General features: G+C 35.2%; 4 protein-coding genes across 4 annotated transcripts; all 4 read right to left on the bottom strand.

Moving 5' to 3' along the window:
* Positions 1-613: 613 nt before the first annotated feature.
* On the bottom strand, positions 614-2766 carry LOC18020062 (probable U3 small nucleolar RNA-associated protein 11). Its single transcript, XM_006402526.2, has 9 exons — positions 2600-2766; positions 2283-2356; positions 2111-2201; positions 1800-1891; positions 1576-1669; positions 1398-1477; positions 1177-1257; positions 992-1091; positions 614-862 (listed from the first exon to the last, which is right to left on the bottom strand). Exons 2-9 carry the CDS (start codon positions 2336-2338, stop codon positions 770-772), a joined length of 687 nt encoding a protein of 228 aa, XP_006402589.1. The 5' UTR covers positions 2339-2356; positions 2600-2766; the 3' UTR covers positions 614-769.
* A 315-nt stretch (positions 2767-3081) lies between these two features.
* Positions 3082-4955, bottom strand: LOC18020061 (peptidyl-prolyl cis-trans isomerase FKBP20-2, chloroplastic). The gene is made up of 7 exons (XM_006402525.2): positions 4826-4955; positions 4635-4722; positions 4348-4529; positions 4131-4240; positions 3940-4048; positions 3743-3819; positions 3082-3438 (listed from the first exon to the last, which is right to left on the bottom strand). Exons 1-7 carry the CDS (start codon positions 4872-4874, stop codon positions 3319-3321), a joined length of 735 nt encoding a protein of 244 aa, XP_006402588.1. The 5' UTR covers positions 4875-4955; the 3' UTR covers positions 3082-3318.
* Positions 4956-5111: 156 nt separating this feature from the next.
* LOC18020060 (enolase-phosphatase E1) lies at positions 5112-7593 on the bottom strand. The gene has a single exon (XM_006402524.2). It carries the CDS (start codon positions 7437-7439, stop codon positions 5220-5222), a length of 2220 nt encoding a protein of 739 aa, XP_006402587.1. The 5' UTR covers positions 7440-7593; the 3' UTR covers positions 5112-5219.
* A 2076-nt stretch (positions 7594-9669) lies between these two features.
* Positions 9670-11556, bottom strand: LOC18020059 (homeobox-leucine zipper protein HAT3). Its single transcript, XM_006402523.2, has 4 exons — positions 11233-11556; positions 10596-10954; positions 10398-10477; positions 9670-10110 (listed from the first exon to the last, which is right to left on the bottom strand). Exons 1-4 carry the CDS (start codon positions 11423-11425, stop codon positions 9801-9803), a joined length of 942 nt encoding a protein of 313 aa, XP_006402586.1. The 5' UTR covers positions 11426-11556; the 3' UTR covers positions 9670-9800.
* Positions 11557-19929: the final 8373 nt, after the last annotated feature.

Here is a 19929-nt window from a genome sequence, read left to right as displayed (position 1 = left end):
GATATCTGAGTTTTTTGTTTCTTTGACTGGTGAAGCTGATATTTGAGATCAAATCAATTTCTTAGGAGTATTAACGCATATCATAAATGACATGTGTCTTACACCTTTAATAGTTAAGATTTTATATATAATTAATTAATAGCTTTTATGATGTTTCTTAAATGATTTTAGACTTATTTGTTTTGTTTGAAAAAATAACAATTATCACAAAGCATGAGAGACATGTGTTTTCGCCAAAGAGGGATTTTCTTCTATAAGTTGGGATTGATTCAAAATTAACTCGTAACGAAACGGCAATTGTTGTACCAAATCATTTTAATTTCCGGTTAATTTAGTGTAAAAATCCAAAAAGGCAAAAGCTGTAACAATAGCTTTTTTGTTTTCTTGCTAATCAGAAAAGCGAACTAAAACCAAAATAACAAAGCGAATCACACACTCCTTCAAGTAAGATTTTGCGTACTTTGGGTAAAGGCAGAGTAGAAGAGAAAGAGGCGCATTGTCATTGCTGATTGCTATTAATAACAGCCTCCTTTTGCGACCGGCTTTTAGCTCCATGTGTTTAAATTTCATCGATCACAATTAGCAAAACTTTTCTAAGTATGCAACAGAAGAGTTTTTGACTAAACAAAAATATCCCATCCAAAATTTTCCATATAAAGTTCTGCAAATTCTAGAGAGAAAAAAGTATATTTCTACAACAAAACTCTGACAAATAAACTTTAGTAGAAATCAGAATTATGATGTGAAGACAACCATGAAAGCTTTTTCTTCAGCGTTTTCGATCTGCCTGCCATTTGTATACAGGTTTACCATTTGGATTGAGTATCTCGTCTTCACGTAGCTTACGTTTGCGGCCCTTTTTCTACGCATTGAACGAGTTTAATCAGAGGTGTTCCATAGCGTAAAAACAATACCAAGATACAGTCATATGATTTGAGATGAATGATAATTTTTTTTTTTTTTGGTCAAAGATGAATGATAATTTTATTACCTGTAATTCCTTCTGCATTGACATATCCATGTATAACTTCTCCAAATCTTTTGCCCTGCTCTTCCGTGCCTCGAGATCTCTGTATGATCTCTCCATTTTCCTGTTTTAAGAGATGGAAGATAAATGAGTATTGCTTGTCCATTTGATACCTTCATAAAACATCTAATGCATTTCAAAATACATACTTTTTAATATCTTTAGGAACCCCTATCGCAGAGATATCACTTTTGCTTCTATTTTGTAACTCCAGTTCTCTTGCCTCCTCTCTGATAAAGAAAAAACCAGTAATATAGATCATAAGACAACACAAACTTTCAAATAGTACGGTAAGGAGATTCACATCGAAAGATAAAATTGTGAAAGCTACAACAAAAGTAAAGAAAGGATTAAACTGTTGGGAAGTAACCTGTCTTCTGCAAAGTACACATGTCTACGGCTCGACTGACCCTCAGTACATTGCAGTGATGCAGTAAGCTTGTCAATTTTCTACAAAAGATAGACGAAACAAGAGAGAGAGATGGATAAATACGATTGTAAGCAAAAAGCTCTTGGACGGGCTGTTAATGGGGAAAGACAAAACTTACGTTTTTCTCACTCTGCCATTTTTGGAACACATATCCTATATCTTGGGTCTTCATTATCATGAGCTCTTCTGCACTGTATTTATTTACCTCTTCCCTGAAAACAACAACAATAACTTTGTCAATATATACAAATTATAAGAATAAGAGAAACCATGAAGGTAGCAAAGGAAATAATGAAAAAAAAGGAAAAGAAAAAAAAAAACAAGGAATTTCGATATGATTACTTTGGTCTATGAACTCCATCAAGTGTTTTACTATTGATCATCTTAAAGTAAAACTCATCTGGATTCTTGAATGCCGCCTTCTGCTTAAGTATCTGCAGAAAATAAAGAAAAAAACAAACAAACAAAAGGCGTAAGAGAAACAGGAGAGTTACGATGCCTTGCAAGGTTTCTGAAGCTATTTCACAGATATCAATCAATCCCATACACCAACAAATGCTTAAGGGAAAATGTGTAACTCCATGAACATAAAAGGCCTGAGGTGTCAACAAGATATCATAAGCAGGGATGCTATAGAAAGTTGAAAAGCATACCTTAATAGTCGCTTCCTTTTTGTGGTAAGCTTCAGCTCGTCTTTTATAATCCTTATGCTTCTCGAGGAGGCCATATTTCTTCCTCGCTTGTCTGAAAGATTTAAAAAATCCAAACTTTAATTCACGAGAAACTGGGGAATGAACCAATGAAGAAGAAAGAACAAACACTTACGGTTGAGATCGCTCCTTATGAGCAGGCCGTGGAACAGCATTACGCAGCGACGACATGTTTAGACGGCTTCAACGCTGCAATTACAGTCACAAAGCCGTAGAGTCAAGAGAAGCTACCTTAAAACGTGTGAACCTAATCTAGCCAACTAAACCTACTCGAGTCCATGTGCTTCATTAATTGAAACTGAATCCTAATCACAAGTCTGAATCTAATCCAACTATGCAACATTCTGAAATCTAAACTAGGAACAGAACCTGAATTGAAAAAAAAAAAAAAAAATCGACGAAACGAAAAGGGAAAAATCCAAAGTCTCTCACTTGTAATAAAGGGGAACACAAGAAAATCAACAACGTCAAGGAGAAACAAGAGAAAAGACGAAGTTGCCGAGGAGACGACGATTTTCCGATGACCTGCAACTCGAGTTTTTTTGCAGAGGGGAGTAGAGAAGACGGCGAGCAAGAAGTGTTTTAGGGTATTTTGTGATAAATAAAATCGAACCTTCTGGCTAATACTAAAGGTTCCATACAATTTACTCATTAGCCCTTTCAATCAATTTCGTTGCAATAGTTTCCACAAATAATTATATGTTTTACTAATAGTTTCCGAATGTGACGAGGAGGATTGAACATCTACCTACCGTTCCAAATTCCATTGTATCTGTTTACAATTTATTGATTGTTTGGGGTCTTTGCTAAAGACTGCCAAAGGTTGGGGTAGAAAATATAAAGCAAACGAAATAAAAGATGATGGTAAAGGAGAGAAAAAAAAGTTGGGGATGGCATAGATTTGGAACCGAAACAGAAAGAAAACAAATTCTCGAACGCTTAAAACGTGATCAACCAAGCAACAAAAAGTAAACTGCGATTTTTGAAAAGGTCGAGATTTTTTACATGATCTTTACCTCATCATGAAACTCATAAGATATTTTGCCTAATCAAAACAGATTTTAGCTTTTTGCTTCTTTGCAGTTTTAGAGTTTCACTTTAAGAAGAATGGCAATGAAGAAGGTTAGGGGATGAACACCACCACTAGGAAGTTAATTGCATGTGACATCTGAGTAGAATCCTATTGTCCTCCTCTGACAGTTCTGGATACTTAGCAACTCCACATCGAAAACTTCAAATTGCTTCGAGCTGAAGAAGGTCGAAGGTCCCACCTGGTTTAGAGCCAAATGATTAAGATAGGAACATTGCTTTTTTTGTCAAAAAATATGATCAACGTTAGATGAATATACACGGTTAATAGACTTATGATCTATATTGATTTACATACGAACTTTAAATGTCCACAAAACGAGTAGGCTCAAGCTAGGAACTTCCACTTGAAAAAGATTTTGATAGAGGTGATGGTAATATTCAATTGAATGGTTGAGCAAAAGTTTGGTACTAATCAAGTTTATAGATAAGAGAAATGTAGAGTCAAGAACATTGGTGTAAGATATAAAAAAAATAGGAACTAACCGGCGGTCCCAACTCTGGAGGGATGATAATCCTTCTTCGTCCACCTGGCTTCATGTCACGAATACCCATTTCAAATCCTGCATCATCATATTCCGCAAAAGAAAAATATATCTTCAATATGTTTCCTTTCAGAGAAGATTCTTCAGTTAACATCATGATCATATTACTTTTAGAGGATAAAAGCTGACAAATCTTGCCTGGAACAAGTGCATTGGTTCCCATGCGGATTTTGGCAGGAGAGCCCTGAATATAGGTACTATCTATTCGCCTTCCGGACTCATTGTATCCAATATAGTGAAAAGTCACCTGAAACAAAACATACAACGACATTCAAGAAATGATCTTAACTAGAGATAATAAGTTAACTAATCGAAGATAGAGAAAGTACCTGCTGACCATCTTTTGGGTAATCACCTTCACCAACATTGAAATCCCGATATATGAGTCCTGAATCAGCCTTTATGTAATTATCTGAAGCTACTACCTTAACCTCAAAACCTGCACTATATCAGCAAACAAAACAACAATAAGTTCCAATATTCTTTCAGTAAGAATCTTCTCACTCAAAGAGAAACAGTTTCTAAGGGGGTAATAAAAGCTTAAACCTTCTCTAACAAAGTTGGGAAATTCGTCTGGAGCATTGTTCTCTCTCTGTATCCTCTTGTTCTGTTCTAGTAACCGTCTCTCATCATAAGGGCTCTTAGATTTACTCTTTGCAGATGAAGGTGAATCCGGGAACAAACACGAAGACGAAACCAAAACATATACAAGATTTCTCCGACTCAAGCTGCAGAATTAAAAAAAAAAAAACAAACTTGCAGCTATATAGCAAAAGCAATCTCCAGAATAAAACCAAAACGAAGATAATCATCCCTCAAAAAAGCAATTTTACCTTTGGTATCTTGGTTCTTTACTCAATGAACAACATACCGAGCGTTTACTCCGAGATTGTGGAGAAAGTGATAACGACAGTTTTTCACCTACGAGAATTCACAAGCTTAATCCTATTTTGCCCCAAAAACAGTTTACTACATCGAAATTTCAATGAAATTTCTAAGAGAGAAGAGAGAAAGAGCAACTCACATAGAAATGTAAGTCTCGGAGAGAGAGGATTTGATAAAATCGTCATCATAACTTCTCCGTCCGGCGATTCTTCCAAAATCCCAGTATTATCCTAAGTTCTTCTGCGTTTAATTTCATGGATAATTTCGTTTTACTCACTCTATTTTCAGTTTATTATAGTCTAGACCCAATAACATTCCTTCTGAAACCAATCCATCCAAGTGTCAAACATTGGTCAAACACAGTTGACTTGACTCCGACCATCATTATTCAGTAATAGTAAAGTTAAAAATTCATTTTATTCAACAATATAAACCTCAAACAGATGGGATACTCCAGATTCTCATCAACAATGCATCGATAAATAAATATTACATCAAATAATAATACAAGTAAAATGAAGCAATGGTGATAGTCATCTGAAATGGCTGTTTCTGATAATACCAGTGACTCCTCCTCTAGGTTGTTCACCGGAAGTGAGTTTCTGCAACCGAATCTGTTCTCGGAATTTCGCTATGAACTCACCGGCTTTTCTATCAACTTCGTTATGGTCATGGCTTGCATTGCTCTGGCTTTCCCAAGCAGCTTCTTCTTCCTCTAACGTTACTTGAGGTTGCTCTGCCTCTGTCTCCTCCCTAACATTATCATCTTCTGCCTCTGATTTACCGAGAGTTTCTGAAAATTTCTCCTGGTGTGGTACAATTGATAGCTCCTCTTGCCATTTTCTTCTCGTTTTGGTTCTTCCACGGCTTTCTACTTTAGCTTCTGCCCTGTCATCAGATGAATCTCCTCCATCTGTCTTTAAATCTTTCCCGCGACGATCACTTCTTATGGTCCTCACGGACTTTCCTCTCAATGAAGCTTTAGTAGATGCTCTCAAAGAATGTGATTCACGTCTCGGACTGTTTGATTCCAACTCCTTGTTACTACCAGGATGGTCTTTCTGTCTGGACTTATCCACAGAGTCATCCTCTGTGTTTCTTGTGATGTCTTTCTCCGGCAAAGTGTCACGTTCCCCTCGTGAAGAATGCATTGCACGCCTTGAAGCTTTAGCATTCGTTGGTTGGAACAGTACATCAAGAGCAGGAAAAGATTCACTGAAATTCTCGTCCTTTGCAGAGTCTTCTGCTGTTAGCTCCAAAGAGTCGTGACTCCGTCCTTTCTTGACTCTCAGCTTGCTATGGTCAGCCTCCAATCTTTTCCCGATATTGTCTTCAAACAAATGGTCATCACTCTTTCGCTGAAGATCCCGTCTTCTAGTTGTGGAAGAGGCAGCACCACCAACAGGAGATGAGATGGACTCAGGAGGATAGGATCTGCGAGACTTGTTCCCTCTCCGAGAACTTTCAGCAGTCAATTTCAGTGATTTAGATCCCGTTTCCTTCCTACTTGAGAACTCTGTTCTTCTGCCTCTGACTTTTTTCACCTCCAACTCATTTTCAAATCCCCGCCTTATTACATCTTCCTCTAACAAGGAACCATCGCTATAATGCCGAGAATGTGAGACACGCCTGTGTGTATCATCGGCAACTAATTCTGGCGATGGTGGAGTTAGTGATAGAGACAGTGATGGTGATGGGGGCAAGGATGGCGAAGTAGACCGTGAAGAACCCTGAAGACTCTTTTCCTTGGCCGATTCATCCACATTCAAGTTTAACGACTCTTCAGAAACAGAACGAGAAGGCGAGAATCTGTTCTGAGTGTGTGATGCAAAACTAGTTTGTGACGAGGAAGAAACAGTAGACCGAGAAGACCTCGATTTAAGAGTCTTCTCAAACTGAGTTTCATCTACAGATGGAGGCTGAAAGTTTGATGGATAATTCTCTCCCATTCCCATCATTTCAGGTCTAGACTGCCATGAAACAGGTGAAGGAGGAGCAGGCATGACCTCATCAAAATTCTCATCAGCCAACGACTCATCAGCTTCCCCATTCACAGTTCCATCACAAGTATCAGAAAAAGAGTCATCTTCAGGAGCTGCATTGTCTCTCAAAGCTGACCTTAAACTCCTAACAGGCAAGCCTAATGGCTGATGCACAACGTGGCCATCAAGACCATAAGCAGGTCGAGCAACCACAACCTTAGATCTTCCTTGGAAATACTGCGAGTTCCAAGCTTGTTGGACTTGACTGATTTTACCATATTCACACGATTCTTCCGATTCGGTTTCAACAGCAAAAGACTCGGACTTTCTCTCCCTAACCACCACAGAGTCACGAGAACTCACGTTAATCGAATGAGACTCACTCCTAACATCAACAAAATCACACGAATTCTCTCCTAACTCCTCGTCGAAAACCGAGGAGACCTGGAAGATCCTAGATACATAAGACAAGGAAGACTCATCTACACGGCTCATCCTTAAATCAACGGCGGATTCCACATTCCTACGGCTAAACAAACCATAAGCGACAGCAATGCCGACGAAAAGGAGATGAATCAGCTCCCAGAACTTGGTGAGTACGGTCTCGCCGACGAAATCAGGAGCCTGAGATGGGAACAAGGGCAAGGCGAGGAGGAAGAGAGCGAAAAGAACAGACTTACAGAAGAAACCTCCGGTGGATTTCGACCGAGGCTGCGCAGGGGAGACAGACGGCGGAGAGCGACGCTTGGAGTAGGGATTAGGAGACGACATTGAAGAGATCTCGATCTAGAGTGGGAGAAGGAAGTGTAGTGTTGGATTATTAGGGATTCGTAGGGTATGTCAAGGAAGGAAAGGAGACTTCGAAGCGACGTAAAAGACAGATCTAACAACATTAAAGCTGTAGACAAAGAGTGAGAATGGAAACTATCTGCAACCAACACCTTCAAGCAAAAGAGAAACCAATTAAAAAAAAAAAAAAAAGACAAATTAATAAAGAAGAGAAAAGAAGTTTACTCGTCTCAAAGATCGTTGCCGAGATTTACGGAATTAACCTTGGCATTATTTGCTCAGGCCGTATCATCTTACAATAATACAACAACCTTCGAACACGTCGTCGTTTCGGACATCCGTTGAACAGCTCGACTCAAGTGTCTTTTTTTTTTTTTTTGTCGTGACTCAAGTGTCTAAGTGGTGGTTTTGTGATTTCGTTCGGTTTATTCAGTTATGCGGTTTGAAATCATGAATTTTTTGTTCCTTAGTATTGTCTAAAACCAATTGTTGTTTTAAATTGTTGTTTTCGGTATATATAATAAATTAATAAGATTTAACAAAAGGTCAATGTTCAACGTCTACCCAATGTGCTTTTTTATAAATAAAAAAAAAAAGAAAGAAAACATTAGTGAGCGTGTTCCTGGCAACAAAAAATCTGTTCGTCAACTATATGTCATTGGTTCAAAAAAAAAATTTGACATTTTGAGAGAAACCACGGAAAGCCTCAATCTTGTTAAGTTGTATTGTAAAAGTTGGCCATGTTTTGGTTTTGCAATCATTTACGCACAAAGGGTCCTGAGCAGAATCAATAACAAGTTGGGTGCAAGGGAATTATGTCTTCTGAGTCATCTCAGGGCTCATGCCATACATTCAGTGGAGTCAGGTTGAAAGTTCAGATGTCTCGACAAATCCTTTGAAGACCTAAAATATATTTTAAATTACAATATATTTTTCTGTTCTGTGATATATAAGGTATTTTTTAGCTTTTTTGTTACATTTTTTTTTTCTGAATTTTTCAGATTTCTATACAAAAGCTGATTTAAATTAATGTTTTGTGACCATTTATATCTTTTAATTGATTGATTTATGTTTATTTAGGTGTCTAATAGGGTTTTAATGTAGAAAATTATTTTTCTTTTAACCTAGAATTTATGTACCTCTTATAATCGGCGATTTAAAAGAAAAATATTATATAATGGAAAAAAATAGAGTATTACTTGAAATATTATTATTATATTCCAGGTTCTGCTTAGTTTAGAAACTCAAACTGGAATCGGATATGATTTGATTGAAACTAAATTTGATTGTTATTCGGTTTGTTGGGGATAGAATTAAAAAAAAAAAAAAAAAACAATCAGCTTAGATGAAAATGGGTTCGGTTTCAGTTTGATTGAAGTGTCCACAGAGTCTATACTATAATCTAGCCACATGTGAGTAGGGATGTGGAAGGCCCATCTATTGTATAATTTTGCCTTTCTCACCTCTGCCAACAACTTAGCCATCGAGATTTCTTCTTCGTACCCCTCTCTCTCTCTCTCTCTCTCTCTCTCTCTCTCTCTCTCTCTCTCTCTCTCTCTTTCTCTGTCGGTTGAGATCTTTTGACATACAACAAAAGAAAATCGTATCTTCAGTGTTCTGCAAGAGATTCTAATTAATGGTCTGACTTCGTCTTATGTGGACCCAATAATGTCCAAATACAAACCAAATGTTATGTAACGTCACGTACATGTCTCGATATTCGTATTGGCTAAAACATTTACTTACAATTCACATGTACATGCAAATAACACACGCTTGCTCAATCACAACGCCTTCATTGCTTCTTTACTTTTTAGTCCTAACTCCTAACTGTAATAATCATCTTCACAAAATTCCTTTCTTAAGTGACAAGGAAATATCCTAATTAATTAAAAATTTTAAATAATGATGCTTACTGACATAAGTTTTAATGCAAATGCAATTAACATTCTCATTTGGACAAGACATAATCGAACTCTGGATTTGTTGAAAAATCTAGATCTGTGTGTTTCAAAATCACAATGTATGTTACGATAAAGAATAATAAAAAGGTACATCTTTTTCCCGAAACATGTCTTTTCTTAATCATTCTACAATTATAAAATTCGTAGATTCTTCCATTTTCCTTTACTACAGCTATCAACAGAGATAGACGTTAAAACAAAGGAGACAAGAAAGCAAGAAGAGCATCATGACACAAACTCTTGAAAAGACATTCCAAGATCGTTTTACATTATGATTAAAACCAAATCACCAAACCCATTAAGCTTTAGACTAACTAATTCTACCAAAAAAAAAAAAAAAAAAAAAAAACAGAAAGGAAAAAAATAAGAAACTCCTTTTCTAATGAGAACCAGCAGCAGGTCGTTGCCGGAGAGGAATGGCAGCCCAAGGACTCATTGGCCCCATCGGAGATGATGACGTCATCGCAGGAGGGGCCACCGATGACGACGACGATGTAACAGCGACTCGCTCACAAGAAGGGCACATTGTGAGAGTAGTGGGAGGTTTCATGTGCATGTATAAATGTGGTGAAAGCTTTAAAGCCCTGAGCTCACTCACTTCCTTTTGCAATCTTCGATTCTCCTCCGTTAGATTCTCGCAGCATCTTTTCAGATATTCACAATCTACTTCCGTTTGCTTCAGCTTCGTCCTATACACACACACACAAAACAAGAGTCCAAATGCTTAAACCGAAAATCCAAAATAAACCGTTATCACGATTGTTTTCTATTCTTTTTGTTAAACCGGAAAACTGTCAAACTCGAACTAAACCCTCCTCATTAAGATAAGACACCCATTAAGGCATTAATCCTTTGGAAAAGTCTTCATGGGTCTTAAAGGACAATAAAACATAGCAATAACTAAATAATTTGTTTTTTCTTCAGACAATAGGAAACTACAAAACTACCCTTTAAAGAAATAATTAAAAAAAATTACCTTGCCCTTCGGTTTTGGAACCACACTTCCACTTGCCTTGTTCTTAGATTCAATTGCTTAGCCAAAGCCATCTTTTGCTTCTGCATCCAACACCAATAACAAAAAGTCAATACGGAAAACAAAAAGTCAAATTTTAAAAGAAAATTACAATAACATAAAAAAAAATAGCCACTTTAAAATTACTGAAATACCACTGACCGGATTGAGAGTGCTATGTTCTTTAAAAGTCTCCTCGAGGACTAAAGCTTGTTCTTTAGACAATCGGAGTTTCTTCCTCGAACCGTCGTCTCCGTTCCCGCCACCATCATCATCGTCGCTACCACCGCCGCCTAGCGAGCAAGAAGCTCTCTCCGCCTCGTTGTCTTCTATTACTCTTACTCCTCCAGCCGCCGCCGCAGCCATCAGCTCTCGCTCACTTCTCTTCCCGCTCATCACGCTTGAGACTGTGCTGTTCGGAGACGAGACTCCGGCGTCTTCCTCAACGTCAACCACCACCGTCGATGGAGCTCTGTTCACGTCGATTCCCCGGAGAAAAGATCTCACGTCGGAGTTCCTCTCTGCACGTTACCTCAATTAATTTCTTGATAGACCAGAATCTTGCATTACCACAGGATTACGTGCTTCATCTAAAAGAATAAAGATCACGTAATATCTAAAAAAAAATGGAATAGATTATCGGAAAAAGATCGGATCAGATCTAGGACAAAGAAATTTTACAAGCATAAACATATCATATGATATTCTATATATATGATATATTAACTAAGACTTGGATTCAAACAAGATGACTAAATCATTGCTAAATCAAGGAAAATCTGGAATAAATGGGAAGTACCTGAAGATTGAAACATTTGAATCCAGTTGTTCTGAATCTTCTGAGGATGGCTATAATGGTTCTGCATATGCATGTGTGATGAAGATGGAAAAGAAGCCAGAGGCATAGGATTAAACCTCGAAGACGACTCGTTTTGATTTGAACCTAAACTCAAGCTCAAGCTTAGCCCCAATCCATCATCTCTCTCACCCATTTTGTCAACAACAAACCAAAGAAAAGAAAGAAAAACTTTTTTTTTTCCCAAGTTTTTTTCCAGAGAAAGTGAATAAATGTCTTCCGTTTCTGCTCTCTCTCTCTCTATCTTAAAGATGTTGTGCCACTGCCTCTACACTTGTGCAGCAGTACAGTTTCGAAGATATGGCTTATGTGTGTATTTATATGCAAAAGAGTTATTCAGACAAAGAGATATGGGGTTGTGGGGAGGCTTAGGGTTTCAATGATGACTTGTGTCAGAGAGACCTCTGTTACCTCAATGATGATATATATTGCATAAAAAAACCTGCTTTTTTAACTTAACCATGGTTAAAGATAAATCCAGGAGTTATTACTTTCATCTCACATCCTTTCTCAACCATAGTTAATTGATGAGAAAGTCCAAGTCTCTTGTCCTCTCTCTCTCGTTTGCCGTTTTGTAAATTGTAAGTTGTAACTATTCTTTAAATAATATAGGAACTTATCAAAGCGTTTTCAAAATCTGATTAGATTTAGGTGACATAAAACTTTCCTGAATCCATCATCTGAGATTTTACTATATGTGGATTATCATTAGTACTTACTTATTTCTCTATCTTTCTATTATAAAAAAAAAAAAAACCTGAGTTTTTACAGTGGAAGAGAAAAGTAATTTTGAAAAAAATAAAAGGGATTGAGTTACCCGAGTTTCAAAGTGGAAAAAATGTAAAGAAAGCTCTTTTTCAAAAACCCACAAGCGTAATGGCTTTTTTTTTCGTATACAAAGCTTTCATTACGAAAGCGGCTTTCTCGCTCGTTGACCGTTGACCAATAAGAAATAGGAGAGAGGGATTGAAAAGCTGCGGTTGAAAATAGACCAGACGGTCGAGTCCACGCGCTGGCTAGGGGTTGAAAAAAAAATAATATCATAATAATGAATGAATCATCAGCATCATCAGTATAACATTATCATCATATCATGCCTTATTGTTATCATCATATCTCTCTGAACCAGGCGGGTCCTACGTATCTCAAAGACCACCTTTTTAGCAGCTTTGCTTTAATATGTTTTCTATTTTAGCGTAATTTTGTAAATTACAATAATATGGTACTAGTACTTTTTAACATGTGATAGATAACTTTCATTTATATCCTCTAATGAATCACACTCACTCGAATTTTTTTTTTAGTAATTATGAGATAAGATGTATTGTCTCGTTCGGCTTTGTTTTTTTGTTTGGTTTAATGTTTAGTTAGGCTTACAGTCGATATCTTACAAAATTGAAGTTTAGTTCTGTTATTGAATTAATATATTTAGGTGCTGTTACGATTTGCATTGTTCTTCTATTTTCCAATGCCAAATATGCGATTAGCAAAAAAAGAAGAAGGCGTGAGAAGCACGCGCGAGTGTGGGAGCGTAAGATGGGAGAAAAGAGGCGGTGGGCTCAAAATGGGTATGAAATCAGGAGAGATACGGTGTCGTATCGATAGGTTACAGAGAGCCTAAGAGAGACCTAAACACTGCATGGATTGGAGTTGTCTGTGAATCCAACATGCATTCCCATTCCATGCCTCCTCCTCCTTCATTTATTGCTCCTTTTTCCCAAATGTCTTTTTCTATACTGTTTTTCTTTTTAATATATGTTTTGCGTTAGTAATAATAATGAGTTAATTAATTTGTCATTAATTTCATCTGTCAGTCAAACATAAATAAAAGAAAACGCATGACAAGTGGTGTGTTGGTAGATTTTTTATGGCTGAAGTTATTAGATCTTTTAATTAGCTCTGTTTTATTTTTATTTGTTTTGGTATTGATAATACCATCATTACTTCTGCCTTCAGTCTCTTCAAGTCTTTCAGCAGTTTCACAGACAAGACAGGTCAGCTTTTATTAATTTAATTTCTCAAATGTAACTTAGTACTCCATCATATTTTTGTTTTTACATTTACAAACAATCTAACGTAACCATTCTCTCTCGTTGGTTTCCTCCATTTATAACAGTTGCCTAGATTCTCAGACAAAACACAAAAGCATTCGCGAAAGGAGAAAAAGGCCAAAACCCTTTTTTAACAAATGACTAAACGAAAATATGTGCTCATCTTTTCATTTCGGAATTTGTGACATTTTCAGGTGATTTTTCTCTTAATATTCGTATAGTTTTAGAAGATTAGTAATATTGTATAGTTTAAATACAGTAGTGACATACATCAGCTCTGGGCTAGCTAAAACGAGATGTTTTTATTTTACTATAAAGGTTAATTTAGTTAACAGTACAATGTATTCAATAAAATCTATATAAAATCGATCACTTGAATCTCTTGAAGTAAAAATTTACATAGTACTTAACATAGATTCTGTAATTTTATTTGACAATTTGTATTGGCCGAATAAAACAAAATTGATTACTTTGATCGACCAATATGAAACACTACTGGACTTACCACAAAAGGGGGGAAAATGAGATACTTTTGAAGAAAATCCCCAGTAAATCACCATTGTTTTCATCATTTCCGTACGTCGATGGTTTTTTTTTTACCCATGACTATTGATTATTGAGAAATATCTATTTAGCTGGCTTTTGTAACGAGCGAATATTAAAAAGAACAAAAAAAGAGGGAAGCATAGTAATTCTAAACAAAAACTATAAGGTCGTAAACCGTAATAGATTGTGTTCAAATATGAAGATTATCGTGGATCTGAAACTGAACGGTTCAGATCTCTAGAAAATCGTTGCTATTTAAGCATGTGACTTCAATTACGTAATAACCTCTTTTGTTCTTACAGAAGAGAAAAGGACATTTCACTAGTGTTCTCCTGCCTTATGTTATGTGATTAAATTTAAAATTTTGAAAAGAAAAAAACAAGAAAGGGAAAGAAAGATTCTACCTCTAGTATATATACATTTTTTTTTTTTTGCGCAAACACTTCATTAATTATTGTTATCATTTCTACCCTGTGAAATTAAAAAGAGAAGAAGAATTCGTGGGGGTAGGTGGTAGTGTTGATCCAGCCACGACTTTGAAATTACAAGGAGAAAAATCATTTGGCATTTCGACAGACCACATGGAACAAAAAGGAAGTGGGGATGTGCCGAGAAGGCAGAAGGCAATGAGTCGTAGTTTCATCATTTTTTTTTTATTGCTATGGTGCAAATTAAAAAATGACAAAACGCGATATATAAAGAGATCCAATATTGGAGAAACTTTAAGCCCGTGTTATTTTTATTTGAGTCGGACTTCGTAAAATGAATTATCCTTTGTTTTGACATCTTCAATTTCAAATTTGTTTCTGTATTTCCTTTTAGATTTACATGGCCCTGTGATAAATTCAACTATTAAAAATAGAGACACTTCAAATAGCATATTTGGGTTAGTTTTCAATTTTAGCATCGACATCTAAAGTTTCCTTTGATAGCAACTTTTAGGACAGTACATACATCTATATTTTTTTTTATCAGAGTACATGAAAACCCTAACTAAGAACCGAGGGGGAAAAAGAACATATTAACAACCGAAGAGTTTCCTTGTAAATGTGAATAGTTTTAAGAAATGGGATCCTCAAAATCTTTTACTGAGTTGGTTCCCAAAGAGTTTACAAATTGTTTCATAATTCCGAACATTCAGTAATATTTTCTTTCCAAAGTAATTGAAATCATAGTTTCATTGTTTACTGTTTTTTATTTGTTGGTATGGAGGGTTTTCGAATAATCAATAGATAAAAATTACAGTAAAATGATAAGAATTGAGAGAAGAAATTAATATATTAATAACCACAGAACTTGGGTCGTTTTGTTTTATATACTTTGTTATGCTTTAAAAGGTACATGATTTGAAGTCTTTCAATCAACTGAATTGACTACTACGACCATTACGAGAATTTAGCGATGAGGTGGTGAGACACAGATTGTGGCATCGACGCATCGCTAAGACGATATAGAAGAGAGATACAATCATGTAGTCTCTTTTTTGTTGTTGGTTGCTTTCTCAAATAAACAAAAGCTGATAAAAGATTAAATTACTGATGTAAAGGTTTGTTTTGCTGAAATCAAACTCGTCAATCTTGTAAAATTACGTCAGATGTTTATCTAGTATTTGGTTCGTATAAGGATATTTTATTTACACGTACGAAAGAGACGCGTCGATAACTCGATATCCTCAGACAAATATAAAAGATTATTTACTGATAGTGGAGAGATCATGTTTTACAATAAATAACGAGCATGGGTGTGTGTTCACAGATATTTTCAGACATTAAAAACACCGTCTATTAATGAGTCTATTAATGAAGCGGTATTTACGACATTATTTTTTTATAATAATGATAATGTTGGACCCGAATCAAATACCTTAAAACTTCAGCGTATACAAATCTAGATTCCAAATTAAAATTATTATTTTAATTAGATTTACCAATACATGTGAGTTGGATCCGTTAAAAAATTCATATATATATATCTATATATATATAAACCAATTATGATAGTTGAATGGTTTAAAATTTAAAATTCAACTTTTTTCTACTGTGATTTAAATTATGGTTGCCTAACTATAAACTATTTAATTATATCAATATAGATAGTATGGATATGTTAATGGATATATAAATCAAAGTTATCGACGAGAAATTGTTCTTTTTTTGTTTTTGTAATATACAAATGAAGTAAAGTTTATGTGATTTTTAAAAAAAAAATCATAAACAAATAAGTCGAATATAGGAACCTGGAAAGAAAAAGAAAAAAGTGAGCAGGGTGAGGACAGGCAAAATCTAAGAACAAGAGGAAGTGGAGCTCATGAGAAAGATGCAAATAGAGGTCACGGCGTCACGTGCATGAGCATGTGAGAAGCTGTCTACGTGGCAACATGTGGTCCCCAGTGACCACATTCGTGCGGTGTAATATTGTTCCTCGTCGACCAGACATCCCACTTCTCAACAATCATTTGGACCCATTTCCTCACGCGCTCTAATGTCCGCGTGTACATCACCATGCCTTATTATTATTATTATTATTATTATTATTATTATTATTATTATTATTATTATTATTATTATTATTATTATTATTATTATTATTATTATTATTATTATTATTTTAATTTGAATCTTTTCTTCCCAAACCTTCTTATTTTATGTTTGAAGTTTTGGTTTACGTAATGTGGAAAATGAATATTCCTTATCGTTTTTACCTAAATTTTATAAAGTTAATGTTAAACCGTAAAAATGATGCCTAAATTCTAAAAAAAAACTCTAACCTTCTCAAATAAAAATTTAAATTCGAAATTCTGAACACTAAATAAAAGATAATAATTGTAAACTCTAAAAATATTGTCTCGCGGGGTATTTGGTAGTTTTGACTTTGACGATTTTTTTTTTTTGAATTTGCTATTTTACGGGGGTATTTGGTAGTTTTGACTTCGGCGATTTTTTTTCGAATTTGCTATTTTAGTTCTCGAGTGTGGGGTACGCCAATTTCTACCCACCAATAGTCTCATAACGCAGTTGGCTCGTTAGTTTCAATGAAGATCTTCTTGGCTCGTGATGAAGCTGTAGGCTTCGTGTTCTTTAGGTTTTGAGGACGGCCCTGGAACATGTATCTCGTGGCAACATCAGCAGAGTTTTTAGATTTTAAAGCTTTCCCTTCCCACAGTTTGTTTCTCGTGTAGCCTTTTTCTTGTTTCCTTTTCAGTTCGTTTAGGTTAGATTGTCTTTCTAGTTTAGCCTGCTGGTTCCGTTTGTTGTAATATCTGAATTCGGTTTTTTTCGTTTTTTGCTATCTCTGTAATTTTGTAAAAAATCGAAAATTGATAATATAATCTTAACATTTTATCCCAAAAAAAAAACTCTAAAAATATACTTTAAATCCAAAAATGATGTATTTCCTTACTTTGTAAGAAGTAGACTAGCTACTTTTAATTTAGTTAGTCTTTACTTTTAATTTAATTTAGTTAATCTTTCCTCTTTCCTCTTGATGTTTAAAGATGATGTTGAACAAACAATAATCAGATTTAATATAATGTACTACGTACAAATCATATCAACATTTGTTAACTCGTACAAATTTATAGTTTATTAATTTTTGTCCATATTCAGTGTTGAGTAATAATGGGATCATATGCGTATTTTTTTTATATTCATTTCAATAAGCATGCTGATAGTTTTGTAACAATCATTATACGTATGTTGGCTAAGACCACTTACAATACCATTGTTCTCATCATTTTATAGTTTTTCTATAGCAGCTTTATATGCCATATTTTAAATTAATTTAGTCCAGACTTTTTCTGAATTCCAAATCATTAAAAGTAGAAATTACACCTTTGATGTATGGGGAAAGAAATTCAAACCTTCAATTAATATCTTTCAGATCTAATCCGTTATTTGCCACGGTTTTGGTATTTCAAAAATATTGTATAGTGTTAACGATTTTTAATTTTGTCAGCCAGAAAGTTTCAGGTTAAAATCTGTAATCTTTCTAGATAAAATTCTTTCTAATAGAGAAAGGAAAACTTAGTGATAAATTATGAAAGTTTGGTCATATCATGACTTTAATAAGGAACAAATAGGACGGGGATCCAATGCCAGCCGACCAACAAACCTATTACCCAATAATGAGGTCGTGAGATTAATGTATATGGCATCGTTTAAAATTAATTAGCTTGTCATATTATTAATTGCTCACGTCCATAAATAGTACTATAATATTAATATGTTAATTTTACGTGAAATACTGAATCCGTATCCATGGTCCCACGTTTGTGCCCATCCATGTGCTAAACCTTTTTCATATCTTTCCCATTTCGTTTTCGTAGCCTCTTTTTTAAATTACTCCATAAAACCATTTTCTAGGAATACAACGATCACATATTGACATATATAATCATGTTTTGTACTATTCTGAATTCTCTCAGAATATCAGTATTTAATATAGAGACCCGAATTTGTACTTGTTTTGTTTATCCGGGAGAAATTATACATCGATATACAGTTTCAAGTGTATGAACGTAACGTAATTGACTGTTTTAGCTAATTTGGTTAAAGTGTTTATGGTTTTTTTTTTTTTTTTTTTTAAGGCTTTAGCCAAATTTTGATGGTTGAACTTTGTACCCATTAAACGTAACTTGACTTCAAGTTCACATGGTGCTAATTTTTCTTCTTTGACAAAATAAGTATGAACGTAACGTCATACATGTGTGTTCGCAGTTTACTATTCACATATGGCGTACGCGTACCGACAATATATAAAATTAAATTTCCTAATACTGTTGTTCGATATACATATATAACATAACCAATATATTTATAATTTGCTTTGTAAGTAATTTTTATGTATGTCTTTTATGACAAAAATGAATGCAAGGCTTGAAGATTTGTCGTTAGAAGGAAAGTTGAAGCCTTTATGTTATTAAGATATTTGTAGAAAAGATGTTGTCACTCTAAGGTACATTTTATTTAGAGTATTTAATTATAATTTGATTCAATGAATACTTTAATTAATATATGCAGTTGCAAGGGACAGGAGCGAGTGAAAGCCACGTGAGGAAGGTGTGTAAAAGAGCATGGGTTTAAGCGGAAAAACCGAAAAAGATTTATCAACAAAAAAAAAAAAGAAAAAGGAAATATTTTTGTATGTCAGACTAATCACGTGGGCAGTCACATGATATAACGCCCACGTGTCATACTTAGAAGAGAAAAGAAAAGGACACGTGGTCCTAGCATCTTACCCCCTCGCGCGTGTCTCATTGTCCCTCTCTCACCGGACACCCAATTTCTTTCCCAATCATTTGATGCGATTTGCTCCTTTTTTTTTTCAGTTACTTCCTTGAAATTACGCTTTTATCCTTGGGCCATCACCCACTCATGAGCTTATCAAAGCCTCAATCATGGGTTTGCGTTCTTTACACATTATTTACAGCTGTACTCCACGCGACTCGCACGTGACGTCGTCTCTATCCGCTTAAAGCTAAAGTTCCTCCTCCTTTACACTACAGTAGCTTCTTTTTGGGTTTTGAGTAAACCGGACTAGTAAACAAAATCCCACTTGTGGCCACTAAGATATCATCGAATCAATTTTGTTTGACTAAAGAAAAGAGCTAAAGCAATGGTTTTTTGAGCCTTTTATCGGCCCACTTTAAAAATATATATGCACAACGAGCGTCAACAAAGCAAGCAAACAATGTGGATCTCATCTGATAAAAAAAAAAAGCAAGCAAACAGTGGATCTCGTTAAACTTTGATAACGTCTGCAACGAAACAACTAAATCTGCTTGCCGTTTTGAAGTTGCAGATGTTCAAATTCTCTACAAAGACCAAGCTGAGTTTGTAGATTCCAATAAAGACCATACATGAAAAATTTGCAAGATTGCCATGAGTGTACAAAACAAGACCCCGGCCGATCTATGCTCATTGCGGGTTTGTCTGAGACTATCGTTAGAGTTTTTACATTAATGAAATAGTGGGAAATCAGATAAAGATTTTGCAATTATGGCTTAGAAAATTCGTTTTTCCATGCTGAAAATGAAATGAGTCAT

This window comes from Eutrema salsugineum, unplaced genomic scaffold (assembly GCF_000478725.1).
Source record: "Eutrema salsugineum unplaced genomic scaffold, Eutsalg1_0 scaffold_19, whole genome shotgun sequence".
Taxonomy (NCBI): domain Eukaryota; kingdom Viridiplantae; phylum Streptophyta; class Magnoliopsida; order Brassicales; family Brassicaceae; genus Eutrema; species Eutrema salsugineum.
Note: the sequence above shows the minus strand (reverse complement) of the source record. Positions and strands in the feature narration are given on the sequence as shown.